Here is a 13,864-nt window from a genome sequence, read left to right as displayed (position 1 = left end):
GAACTGTCGGCTAGGTAGTGATACACAGTGGTGAGAACTATGGAGAAGGATAAAACTCACCTACTGTTTGTGTGTATGTATGTGCGTAGGATATCTGCTGTTTATGTGAAAGTATGTGCGTAATTAAGGAGCCTGGTATAAAATGGATGTCTTTGTATTCTTGACTTTAGAACGTTCTCTGAATAAACTGTACAGACCTTTTGCATAAAGCTGAGTCTTTGCCTAATTATTATTATACCCACGGTCTTACAAACCTCGGGGATTGGTCAAAGCTATTGATTGATTGATAGTTATTATCATTGGGATTGAAAATTCTCATGACACTTAGATTGGAACTGGGTGCTATGGTCAGATAAGATGTAAATATAACTTTTTGTCTACACACACCAGTGGTGGTTTTGGCTTTGAAAGAAGGATGCATATGCAGAAAAGAACCTCATACCTACTGTAAAATATGGTGGTGGATCTTTGATTTTATAGGGATGTTTTGCTTCCACTAGTCCTGGGGCTCTTGTTAGGGTCAACAGCATGAAGAACTCTACCAAGTACCAGGACATTTTAGCCAAAAACCTGGTTGCCTAAGCCATGAGGCTGAAACTTGGCCTCAAGTGGATCGTAAAGCTAGACAATGACCCAAGCACACATTAAAATCCATAAAGACATTTTTAATTTACCACAAAATCTACATTTTGCAATGACCATCTCGGTCTCCGGACTTGAACCCCATTGAGAACCTGTGGTTTGAATTGAAGAGGGCAGTCCATAAGTGCAGACCGAAGGATATCAAGGCTCTGGAAAGATTCTGTATGGAGGAATGATCTGAGTTCTAGAAAAAGGCTAAATGTTGTTATCCTCACAAGGGCAAGGTACACAAAGTATTGAAAACGGGTGCCAATAATTGACACCTTTTTAAAAATTACTTAAACATATTTGAGCAATTGTATAAAATATAGTTTTTTTTCCGTAGGCCTACAATATAGCTCAGTATTTGTATTTATAAAGTATTTTTTGCCAATCATTTTGGAGGTGACTAGCTAGAATATATCAGTTAGCTAACCATTTACAATAACAGCAGTTCTATCGGGAATCAAGGTAAGACCCAGATGCAGACATGTCAAATTGACAATGGTTTAATATTCCAACAGGGGCAGGCAATAGACAGGTCAAGGCAGGCAGGGGTCAGTAAACCAGAGGTGGGGCAACGGTACCGGACGGCAGGCAGGCTCAGGGTCAAGCAGTAGGGGGAGAAAAAGAGAGACTGGAAAAAGCAGGAGCTGAGTACAAAAATGCTGGTTGACTTGTCAAACAAGAACTGACATACAAAGAACACAGGTATAAATACACAGGGGATAATGGGCGAACCCCCCTCTTCTGGAAACAGAAGACAAAGGGCTGTGAGACATAGGGTTGACTCTGGGCTTATGAAAGCTGGGATGTATACGAAGGGTACGGGGCAACAGAAGACAAACAAACAAGATCCCGGGTGGATAGCCATACCTTCTGCCCGAGACAATGCCGGTGTCCGATGGCGATCCTCTGGTCATCGATACCTGGAGGTGGTCTTGAGGAGGGCCGACCAGGCTTTCTTGCATGTATGATGACAGCGGCGGACAAACATCTGGTCAGAAGGTACGCCGACCTCTTCCTCGGGGAAGAGCGTGGTCTGATACCCCAGGGAACACTCAAACGGAGATAGGCCCGTGGCAGAGCAGGGAAGGGTGTTGCGGGCGTACTTGACCCACAACAGCTGCTAGCTCCAGGAGGTGAGGTTGAAGGAGACCAGGCAGCGCAGAGTGGTCTCAAGATCCTGGTTGGCTCGCTCCGACTGGTCATTGGACTGGGGGTGGAACCCAGAGGACAGGCTGGCAGACGACCCCATGAGGGCGCAGAATGCCTTCCAGAACAAGAACTGAGGCCCCCAGTCGGAAACCATGTCCACGGGCAGTCCATGGATCCGGAAGACGTGCTACACCATGAGCTGGGCCATCTCCTTGGCCGAGGGTAGTTGGGGGAGAGGAATGAAGTGAGCGGCCTTGGAAAACAGGCAGTGGTTGCAGAAGACCAGCCGGAGCTTACCGAGGAGTCTTATTCTGAGCACAGATCGTGCAGGCGGAGACAAATGCGGCGACATCCGGAACCATCATAGGCCACCAAAAGCGTTGTTGCACGAAGGCCGGGGTCTGACGGGACCCCAGGTGGAATGGGCCCACTCCAGGACCACAGCGCAGACAGTGTTAGACATAAACATCCGATTACCGGCTTGACATTCTTGGATCCCGGCCAGTACGGTTGAACCATGTGAACAGCAGGACCCATCTGGCTTGCCTGGAGTTGAGGCGCTTGGCGGTGCGGAGATACTCCAGGTTCTTGTGGTCGATCCACACGATGAATGGGTGTTCCGCCTCCTCCAACCAGTGCCTCACTGCCTCACGATTCCCCACATCTTAGTTATTTTCCGTTGAGGCGATGGGAGGAGGCGCAGGGATGTAGCTTGAGGTCCAGGGCAGAACACTGGGATAGGACCGCCCCCACTCCAACATCAGTAGCATCGGCCTCCACCACAAACTGACTGGAAGGTTGCAGATGAACCAAGATAGGGGCTGTGGTTAAGCGATGTTCGAGGTCCGGCAACGCCAGGCCAATGACATGCATTCCACATTTAACCCCACCCACATGTGAAAATCCAAATATCAAATTGTGTTTGCGTTTATAAGAAAAAATAAGAAATCCGTTTTAAAATGTGTGTCTAAAACCAAAACAACTGTCCGTTTTCTCATTCTGTGTTGCTCGGTTTAGTGTAGAAAAGTAATTATCCGCACGAACACCGACCATGCGATCACGTGGTGTAAATCTGGTCAGCCTGAGGTATTGAACGGAGAATCGGTAGTGAAACAGTGGGAGCGGAGCGCACAAGTAGCCTAAAAATTGAGTTTCCCATTTCTTATTCTTCACAACGGGTTTTCGAGGAATTATGTTATTTTATTAAGCGATGATTATAAATATGATGCAAACTCATTTCTAAAAAGATTGTAATTCATTTCGAATACGACGAGGCATACATTTAAAAAGGTACGTTTTTTTTTATTGAACATAGAATTGGATAGAAGTCAAGGGGTTTGCATTTAGATTATTTTAACTATTTAATAAATAGCCTAATTAAACATTTTGTTAGACAATGTAAGTTTATACAACAGTTAGTGCTGGTGCAATCAAAATGATTTTCGGCCAGGTACACAGACACGGGGCAGCCTATGCAAGGCTTACAGTGCCTTCAGAAAGTATTCACACCCGTTGACTTCTTCCACATTTTGTTGTTACAGCCTGAATTTAAAATGGATTAAATTGACATTATGTTTAACTGGCCTTCACACAATATCTCATAATGTCAAAACGGAATTATGTTATTTGACTTTTTTACAAATTAATAAAAAATGATAAGCTGAAATGTCTTGAGTCAATAAGTATTCAACCCCTTTATTATGGCAAGCCTAAATAAATTCAGGAGGAAAGATTTCCTTAAGTCACATAATAAGTTGCGTGGACTCACTCTGTGTGCAATAATAGTGTTTTAACATGATTTTTGAAAGACTACCTAATTTCTGTACCCCAAACATACAATTCTCTGTAAGGTCCCTCAGTCGAGAAGTGAATTTCAAACACAGATTTAACCACAAAGACCAGGGAGGTTTTCCAATGGCTCGCAAACAAGGGCACCTATTGGTAGATGGGTAAAAAAAAATAAAAGCAGACATTTAATAACCTTTTGAGCATGGTGAACTTATTAATTACACTTTGGATGGTGTATCAATAAACCTGGCCACTACAAAGATACAGGCATCCTTTCTAACTCAGTTGCCAGAGAGAAAAGAAACAACTCACCATGAGGCCAAAGAGGATTTTAAAACAGTTACAGAGTTTAATGGCTGTGATAGGAGAAAACTGAGAATTGTAGTTACTCCCCAATACTAACCTAAATGGCAGAGTGAAAAGAAGGAAAACTGTACAGAATAAAAAATATTCCAAAACGTGCATCCTGTTTGCAGTAAGGCACTAAAGTAAGCCTGCTAAATATGTGGCAAAGAAATTAACTTAATGGTTTGAAAATGAACCGTTATGTTTGGGGCAAATCCAACACAACACATCACTCAGTACCACTCTTCATATGTTCAAGAATGTTGGTGGCTGCATCATGTTATGGGTATGCCTGGTTCAGTATGCTTTCCAACAGACACTAGGAGACAAATTCACCTTTCAGCAGGACAATAACCTAAAACAGAAGGCCAAATACAGGATACACTGGAGTTGCTTACCAAAATGACGTTGAATGTTCCTGAGTGGCCTAGTTACAGTTTTGAATAAAATCGTCTTGACAATCTATGGCAAGACTTGAAAATGGCTGTCTAGCAATGATCAACAACCAACCTGACAGAGCTTGAAGAATTTTGAACAGAATAATGTGCAAATATTGTACAATCCAGGTGTGCAAAGCGCTTACATACTTGGATTAATTAATTGATAATAGATGAATAAAATGGAGTTAGAAGGGTGAACTAGAAGTCCAAACACTTGGAATTCTATCCAATTTGGAAAAATGTCTAAAAACATGTTTTCACTTTGTCATTATGGGGTACTGTGTGTAGAGATGGGTGAGATTTGTTGTATTTTTATAGATTTTGAATTCAGACTGTAACACAAGAAATGTGGAATAAGTCAAGGGGTATGCATACTTTCTGAAGGCACTGTATATTATGGATAATTGTGCCCAATACATTTTGGGAAGTTTTTTAATCACTTTATGTATTTCTAGATATTATGTTTACACAGATCCCGTTGTGTGTTATGTTGTTTGTAAATCATTGTATTTAAACATGAATGTGACTGTCCTTGTCTAGCAGTGTATCAGTGTTTTGTTACTTGTCATGTTTTGTGTTTTTTGTGGACCCCAGGAAGAGTAGCTGCTGCTTCTGCAAAAGCTATTGGGGATCCAAATAAACAAATACTCCCTCTTTGATAGGGAACTACAGGATGGAGGTGAGTAGATAGTTAGGGATACTAATACTGTCACTTACTGGTAAGGATAATGTTGATGGGTGTGCCAAGTATATTAGGTTTCCATTTTACCACAGTGGTAAAGTGGGAGTCAGATTCCTTATGTTCTCTGGTTTCCTCAGCAAACAGTCTTACATGAAGCTATTAATGTGCACTTATTGAGATCCTGTATATTAAGTTGGTTTATCTTCATGGGAATGATTTAATTAGCTTTTTGTGTCAAGCTTGAACATATTTTGTGTCAAGCTTAAAGTAACTGTCCAGAGAGAATCTAACATGTATAAATTCATATTCTGTTAACTCATACCCAAATAATGTTTTTGTTTCATCCTATGCTCATATTTGTGACCAAAGCATAAATTTGATATAACGTTGTTTTTTTTAACCCATCCTCAAACTTGTATCGCAAACAGACCATTTTTTTTTTTTTTGCTATTTCCTCATAGAGGATGATGTCATCGATGAGCTGGCCAATCAGTGGTCTACTTACATAATTATTTTATGACCCATATACACCCACACCCTTCTGTTGTTGGGGTACGTCTACACCATTCCAACACAGAAAAGCTGCTTTTTAACATGCTTTATCATAATTTCTTGGAATTACAACAATTTCACGTAATTAATGACCCTTCATATTTCATAGAAATCTGGAAACACTAGACAGTTACTTTAAATAATACTTTAAATCTGAGATGCAGTATCAAAGCACTACCCTTGGTTTAAATCCAACCACCAGGGTCCACTGTTCAGCAGAATACAGTCAGAGCTCTTGTTTGCTACAGCTGTTTCACAATGGAATAAAAATGAATTTAACATTATAGACTATACTTGGGACTATTCATACCCCTCATGTGCTGTCAAAGGGGACAACTGAAATACCCTGTTATTACCTCGTTTTTGACTGCTGTTGTAAGGTGACTTAGATAGGGTCACATATGCAGTCACATTGAGATGTCACTTCTAATCCAGTTGTAAACTCTACATTGAAGGTACCACTTTGTACCTTCCCTGGTCCTTTTGTGACTAGGTCTGTGTGAGGGTGATCAAAATGTTGCCTTTTCTTTTCACGACTGCATTATAGGCTTTTTGCAATGCAAAGGGTTTTTCCTACAGTATACTAGTCTATGGCTATCAGATCTGTCACTGTTGGGTTACATGTGCTCCAAGACTGACACTATTTGCAACAGCAGCCTCTGTGCCTTATACTGTATGTGTGTGATAAATTTAAAACAGTAACTGAGATTGGTCGGAAAAAAACTCAGTTCCACCTGAATGGAAATGTTTCTGAGAGGAAAGGCCTTTCAGTTCCATCACAACTGCTCTCTCCTGAAACCATGAGTAACCTCAGAAAACATCCTTGGCTTCACTGTGGGAATTCTCCATAAACATGATCAGAGTTCTGTATGAAAGGAGTTTGGAAACCTCTTCACACTCATATTTAATTCCAGGAAAATTGAGCGTGGCACAGTGACCACAGTTGATTGACAAATTAGACCTTGTTTAAAACAATTGTCATTTCAAGTGTAGATTATGCCTGCTGTAATCCCAAAGCACATACTGTACTACTTTAATTGTTTTTATTCGTTTTGTTGTTTTTCTTGAGCATGACGACACCCTTCTCTAACGAAATTTGAATGCTTAATTTGGTGTCCTGATAACCTCATTTAGTGATTCTGTCTCTGGATGTCCTCAAGACTACTTTCTCCTTATCAGGCAGGGGTTGGATGATCTCAGGGGGACATAGAAAATTCCAGTCCCTGAAGCATCTGACTGCTTCCTCTCTCTGGTACAGCTGACATTTAACTGTCACTATGATAGTGGCTCCATAACACCACCGTGTCATCATGAGATTATTTCCTCTAGCCCTGGTTTACAGATTAGTGACTGTTGTTAATGGTAAAAAGGAGGATTGGTGGAAAGTCAGTTATCATGTGTTAACATGACCACTGCAGTTGCTCAGGTAGTGTAATGTAGTCAGTATACTGTAGTCAGATGTCAGTGCTTACTATTGCAGATCTTGATGTTGGTTCGGATCAAATATCAATGATGATGACCGGCAGTTGTATGGGGAATGCAGTACATTGTCTATGTAAAGTAAACTACAATTGTTATTTGACTTGCTACATTGGAAATTCCAGAGTATCATGGCAGACAATACATTGTAATTTATTGTTTGACTTCAAATGTGGTTAATATTTGATGGAAAGTCTCTTATTCACTGGTATTTTGTGTAGTCATTTCTGCATTCAGCATTTCCACTTTATTTACTCTTTCTTCCCTTTATCAGCAGCAGTATGACACCCATGTGATCACTTCCTGGCTCAGTCTGAGCCCCATCTGAGTTTCACAGGGCTGAATCTTCAAACAGTGGCGGGGAAGGACTTGAGAGGAGAGGGCCAGACAGGACAGCAGATACCATAACAGAAAGGAGACTGTCATGCCTTATATGTTAAGTGAGGAGAATGCCTTAGCCTTTGGACTGCTTATCTGACCACCAACTGTGTGGGACTTCTAAGAGGCTTTAAGGTGAAGTGGTCTCTGTGTGGATTGCTCAGCCATAGTCCCAGGCAGTGAGATACACCCTATAGAGTAAGCGAACTGCTGCCAGGCTGCAGCTATGGACCTTGAGGAGAGTGGTCCTCCCTCCTCCTCAGTGACCTCGCTGCTCTTCTCACCATGCTGAACGAAGCTGCGTCTGTCATCTACATTGTGCTGGAGCTGCTGATAGCTGTACTGTCTGTGTTGGGCAATGTGCTGGTCTGCTGGGCCGTCTGTCTCAACAGCAACCTGCAGAGCATCACCAACTTCTTTGTGGTGTCCCTGGCGGTGGCAGACATTGCTGTTGGAGTGCTGGGTATCCCCTTTGCCATCGTCATCAGCACAGGCTTCTGCTCCAACTTCTATGGTTGCCTCTTCATTGCTTGCTTTGTGCTGGTGCTCACCCAGAGCTCCATCTTCAGCCTGCTGGCCATTGCCATAGACCGCTACATCGCTATCAAGATACCCCTCAGGTCAGTTCCAAATTGTATGAACATAACAGAGAGTGTGCTAACCCTTTTAAACATATTGCTGCTGTCGCGCTGCTTTCCACTCCCATATACGGAGAAAGAGGTTAGACCAGGGGTGAGCAAACAACTTTTTGGGGGAAAGTATTATTTTAGGTTTAAAAAAAAGTAGAAAGTATGTAGAAATGATATTGGACCCTTTATATTTTAAATAACTGCCATTTTTCTGTCCCCAAATTGATGCTGACTAACAAATTGGCCCACAAGAAATCGGAGCTGCCAAATTTCGAAATCCCTATGTGGCCCTCGAGTCAAAAAGTTTCCCACCCCTGGGTTAGGCTTTTCAAAGATTTAAATCTACCCTTTGAGGCTGTATAGGGTTATTGATTGATTTGCCTACCCAGGTTGCAGGTACATTGTGTAGTTCATGCTTTATGCCAGTAGCACATTGCTACATTTTTCTTAATCTTAAAATCTGTGTGAGATATTTTCAGAATAGAGTAGCAGAGGACCGTGCTATTTTTAAATGACCTTTAGGTTTTTGGACCAAATGGCCAGATGAGCTTTTGATTTCCTCAGTGGAACCAGCTATAGTCTCCTAGGAGGCCATCTCACCCAAGACCAGTTAACTGCAATCTCCTCTTACTAATAGTTTATACAGACCATGATCCCCATTCAGAACTATAAGCATGTAAAAAATAAAATAGCTGTTCAGACCAGTCATTTATTTTCCTTGATATACAAATATAAATTACATTATTCCCTAAAATGTATTATTAATCAGTAATTACTTATACACTTTCTGGATAGTGTGTGTAGATTGTTGCTCACACACTCTTTTCAACCTCACTCCGGCATATTTGATAGTGTGCATTACCTAAAAACAACATGCCATTCACTCCATTTTTGTTGCGTCCAAGATTTCTGTTCTGTTGTGTCCCTGGGATGTGTTAAGGGCATTTGTGCATGTCTGTGTTGCTGCACGGGGGGATTGCTGTTTTCTCACAGCTAACCTTTGAACCTCAACGTCTAGAGAATGTGACAGAAACAGGCCCAAAAAAATCAGCTGCACTCCCACACTGACCAACAGACACTTGAAATAGACTTCCCTTCTAAATACTGACGTTTTGTTTTTAAGTTTCTTTTTATAACTTAGATGAGAGGTTTTCCCATAAAAAGATAGTCTAACCACATTTCCATCCAAACATTTCATGCAGATGAATTACCTGACGCATGAAACAAGTCACAACCGGGCAATGTTATATATGCCGACAGACAATTTGTTAGTTCGACATGGTGGGATCTCTTTGTGTCTGTAAAATCAATTACGCAAGAAAAGCAGTGCAAATGCCTTTATGCGCAAATATTGATATAATAACCATCATGTCGAAGTAAACTTAGTCACGCAATGATACACAATATATACAAAAGTATGTGGACAGCCCTTCAAATTAGTGGATTCGGCTATTTCAGCCACACCTGTTGCTGACGGGTGTAAAATTGAGCACACAGCAATGCAATCGCCATAGACAAACATTAGCAGTAGAATGGCCTTACTGAAGAGCTCAGTGACTGTCAACATGGCACCGTCATAGGATGCCACCTTTCCAACAAGTCAGCTTCAAGTTTCTGCCCTGCTAGAGCTGCCCCGGTCAACTGCAAGTGCTGTTATTGTGAAGTGGAAACTTCTAGGAGCAACAATGGCTCTGCTGGAAATGATAGGCTACATAAGCTCACAGACTGGGACCGCCGAGTGCAGAAGCACATATTGCGTAAAAATCGCCTGTCTTCAGTTGAAACACTCACTACCGAGTTCCAACTGCCTCTAGAAGCAAGGCCGGCACAATAACTGTTCATCGGGAGCTTCATGACATGGGTTTCCATGGCCGACTTGCCGCACACAAGCCAAAGATCACCATGCGCAATGCCAAGAGTCGCCTGGAGTGGTGTAAAGCTCTCCACCATTGGACTCCAGAGTGATAAATCACGCTAAACCATCTGGCAGTCCGACGGACAAATCTGGGTTTGGCAGATGACAGGAGAACGCTACTAGCCCGAATGCATAGTGTGAACTGTAAAGTTTGGTGGAGGGGAAATAATTGTCTAGGGCTGTTTTTTATGGTTTGGGCTAGGCCCCTTAGTTCCAGTGAAGGGAAATCTTAACGCTACAGCATACAATTACATACTAGACAATTCTGTGCTTCCAACCCAAGTTTGGGGAAGGCCCTTTCCTGTTTCAGCATAACAACGCCTCCGTGCACAAAGCGAGGTCCATACAGAAATGGTTTGTCGAGATCGGTGCGAAATAACTTGACTGGCCTGCACAGAGCCCTGACCTCAAACCCAACATCTATGGGATGAATTGGAACGCCGACTGAGAGCCAGGCCTAATCGCCCAACATCAGTGCCCCACCTCACTAATGCTGTTGTGGCTGATTGGAAGCAAGTCCCCGCAGAAATGTTCCAACATCTAGTGGAAAGCCTTCCCAGAAGAGTGGAGACTGTTATATCAGCAAAGGGGGGGACCAACTCCATATTAATGCCCATGATTTTGGCATGAGATATTAGATGAGCAGGTGTCCACATATTTTTGTTCATGTAGTGTATGTTGTGTTGTCCTCCCACTACGACTCGGGAAAGCATGCAGTTTATTAGGCTACAGATGAAAGAATTGATGATGAACTTTGCAGTGTGGTGGATGTTAAAGGTGATGAGCTTGATGCTCCTTTCCAATAAATATCAAGGGTCTTATTCTGGTGACATGATAATCGATGCTTGGCTGCCATTTGACAAATAAAAATAATATTGCTCTTATCCATAATAATCTCATAATGTAGGTAGCCTACCTGCTGTATCTGTGAGCTGTTGGCTAGAGTGCATGTGTCAAGACTGGAGTGGGCACTTTTGCTGAATACCACAACAGTTTTTGTGACAAAACCATCAGTAGATTTGAAAATGTCATCACGCACAGCCTTTTATCTGCAAAAAGTATGTTTGATGAAAACATCTCTGGTGGGAAAATGCGTATATTGTTTAATAAAGATTTGAGAATATTCTCATTAAAATTGGTCGCAAATTGGATGGAAACCTAGCTAATGATATGCCCACTATTATAGTGTTTATTATTTAACTCACTATCCCTTAACCTCTGGGGGAGTCTAACCCTCCAGAGAGAACTTATCCTCCTCCAGCCAAGAGAGCCCATAATGTGTGTCTTACTGACAGTCCATATCTTTATTATTCCCACAGGTACAATAGCCTGGTGACAGGCCAGCGTGCCAAGGGGATAATTGCTGTCTGCTGGGTGCTGTCCATCATCATCGGCCTGACCCCGATGCTGGGCTGGAATAAGTCCACTGAGCGCCCCAACAGCACCTGTCCCCCAGGCCTGATGGAGTGCCTGTTTGAGGATGTGGTGGTCATGGACTATATGGTCTACTTTAACTTCTTCGCCTGTGTGCTGATGCCTCTGCTGCTCATGCTGGTCATCTACCTGCGGATCTTCATGGCAGCTCGGCATCAGCTGAAGCTCATAGAACTGAAGGCTGTCCACGGGGGGAAGTCCCACTCCACCCTGCAGAAGGAGGTCCAGGCGGCTAAGTCGCTGGCCATCATCGTGGGCCTGTTTGCCATCTGTTGGCTGCCGCTGCACATCATCAACTGCTTCACCCTGTTCTGCCCTCAGTGTCCCCGCCCGCCCCTCTGGATCATATACGTTGCCATCATCCTCTCTCACGGCAACTCAGTGGTCAACCCCTTCATCTACGCAAACCGCATCCAGGAGTTCCGCCACACCTTCAAGAGGGTCATCCGCCGCCATGTCCTGTTCCGCCGGGATCTGTTTGACAGTGGTGGCAGCAGCCACACCTCCACCCACAACAGTATCAGCGGCTCAGTAAGGGTTAAGGCCAATGGCCTCCGCTTCGACCTCTGTCATAGCCATACCAAACCTGCAGGTGACGTTCTGAAGCCAGCGCCCATTCACAACCACCCTCTTACCGTGATTAGCTCCCACAATGACAGGGAAAGCCCCCCTGTGCCACAGCCTCTCAGACAGACACATACACACCCGTTATGTCATCCCCTGCAGTATGGGGACCAGCAGCAGCATTCTCACAAAGGTCCGGAGGTGGAAGAGGTAAAGGACAGGCAGGATCTCTCCCCTGTCCAGGTCAAAACACTGTTCTATAAACATAAAACCTGCTTCACTGAGCTCACTGAGGTGTCCTAATGGACACAGAATGGGCATTAGACAGCTACAAAGGATCCTTATCACCTGGTCTTTGGTGTGAAATTACTGCTGATGTGTACATTTTTTTTGAGTCAGCTCAGAGTAGATTACTGGGCAGTCAGGCTCACAATCTGAGGATCAGAGTTTGGTTGTATCCAGATGGTCTAATTCCACATACTTGGAGGCATTCTATCGCCAGGGATTGTAACCGTTGGTCCTAAATGAGTACGAAACGAGGACCAACACAAAGGCAGGCATACAAAGCCTACTGTACATTCACCATGCGGAAGAGAACAACTTCTTTTGGGGGCATGAACAATTCTATTTCAATTTGTAAACAAAAATCATTTTAGTTATTTATGGAAGAAACGTTAATGTGACTCGAATGGTTAAATGTGATTCTGTTTACGATGTTTATTCTCTTGCTCTGTGACGTGTCTGGTGCTTAAATCGGGATCCTCACAATTGACTTTTGTTCTATGATAACTGGTGAGGTTTTATTAAATCACCTTTATGATGAGTATTGTGTGTTTGGGGATGGCAGGGATGTTCCAGGTTCGTGATGAGGGGACGGTACTACTGCATTGATTTAGAATGTTTGTGCACCATACAGATGGACATGATAAGAGCAATCTCTTAGATGTTCAGGTTTATGATCTTGCAAATGTATGAATGCTCAAAAAATGATCTGCGTGTTTTTAAATGATAATGGTTTTAAACTATTTTGAGGAATATCTAAACTACTGGGCACTTTCTCAACTTGTCTAACTGTCAGTAACACAAACCAAAACTGTTGAGCTGATCGTTGAGATTACACAGACAATTAAATGGACAAAATAATTCATCAATGACACATACAGCTTACATTTTTCACTGAATATACTCTCAAGAGTTACATAGCTATGGCATTCTCTGCATTTTCACATTTTCAGATGCAATACAGGACGCAATACCTCCTGTTTGAAAATAAATATTTGTATGTAATTGTTATCTCTAAGTGTATTTGTTTGCGTTTCCATGTTGCACTGTTTACACATTACACATTATATAAATTCCGGAGTTCCAAATTGAGCAGCTGCTGAAAAATGAGCTCCTGTATATATTGAGATTTAAATGGTTTTTAGAGTGAAGTACATCGAAAAAATCAAGAGAAAACTGCAAGACTCAATAGAAGACAAAACAAGGAACAAACCAAAAAGACAGGCTTTTGAAGAAGTAACTATTTTTCATAAAATTGTACAGTTATCTTAGCTAGCTGAATTGCTAGCTGAATTGTTTACTTGTTGCTAAGCAGTTGCTAGGGACTCTCCTGGAAGAAGCTAGCTAGCTTACAAAGAATAACAACAAAAAATATCTAGTTAACAGAAGAAAGGAAGACAAAATAAGGACAGAAGAAAAAGGAAAAGAAAAAGGACAACAAAGTGAAACCTCTAAAGAAACAAGAGACCATAATACAAGAAACAGCACTATAGAGAGATAGAACAACAACAACGCAGCCACTGCCAGCTAGCCTACTTCAGCAGTACTGTATCATTTGAATTATTTTAGTCAATAAGATTCCTGCTACGTAAGCTTA

General features: G+C 42.4%; 1 protein-coding gene across 2 annotated transcripts; it reads left to right on the top strand.

The window, feature by feature from the left end:
• Positions 1–2,650: 2,650 nt before the first annotated feature.
• LOC115111479 (adenosine receptor A2b-like) lies at positions 2,651–13,272 on the top strand. Of its 2 annotated transcripts, XM_029637563.2 has the most exons (4): positions 2,651–3,069; positions 4,947–5,031; positions 7,340–8,063; positions 11,307–13,272. In XM_029637563.2, exons 3-4 carry the CDS (start codon positions 7,729–7,731, stop codon positions 12,286–12,288), a joined length of 1,317 nt encoding a protein of 438 aa, XP_029493423.1. In that variant the 5' UTR covers positions 2,651–3,069; positions 4,947–5,031; positions 7,340–7,728; the 3' UTR covers positions 12,289–13,272. The 2 variants fall into 2 exon arrangements, with proteins under 2 accessions (XP_029493423.1, XP_029493422.1); XM_029637562.2 differs by having other exon boundaries at positions 4,947–8,063.
• The last annotated feature ends 592 nt before the right edge of the window (positions 13,273–13,864 follow it).

This window comes from Oncorhynchus nerka, linkage group LG27 (genome assembly GCF_034236695.1).
Source record: "Oncorhynchus nerka isolate Pitt River linkage group LG27, Oner_Uvic_2.0, whole genome shotgun sequence".
Lineage (NCBI taxonomy): Eukaryota > Metazoa > Chordata > Actinopteri > Salmoniformes > Salmonidae > Oncorhynchus > Oncorhynchus nerka.
Note: the sequence above shows the minus strand (reverse complement) of the source record. Positions and strands in the feature narration are given on the sequence as shown.

What these genes read in the sequence shown, in the direction of transcription:
- LOC115111479 (XM_029637563.2), top strand. Translation starts at nt 7,729, where the DNA reads ATGCTGAACGAAGCTGCGTCTGTCATCTACATTGTGCTGGAGCTGCTG. An exon ending in GCTATCAAGATACCCCTCAG is followed by an intron (nt 8,064 to 11,306) that starts GTCAGTTCCAAA and finishes TTATTCCCACAG; the next exon opens with GTACAATAGCCTGGTGACAG.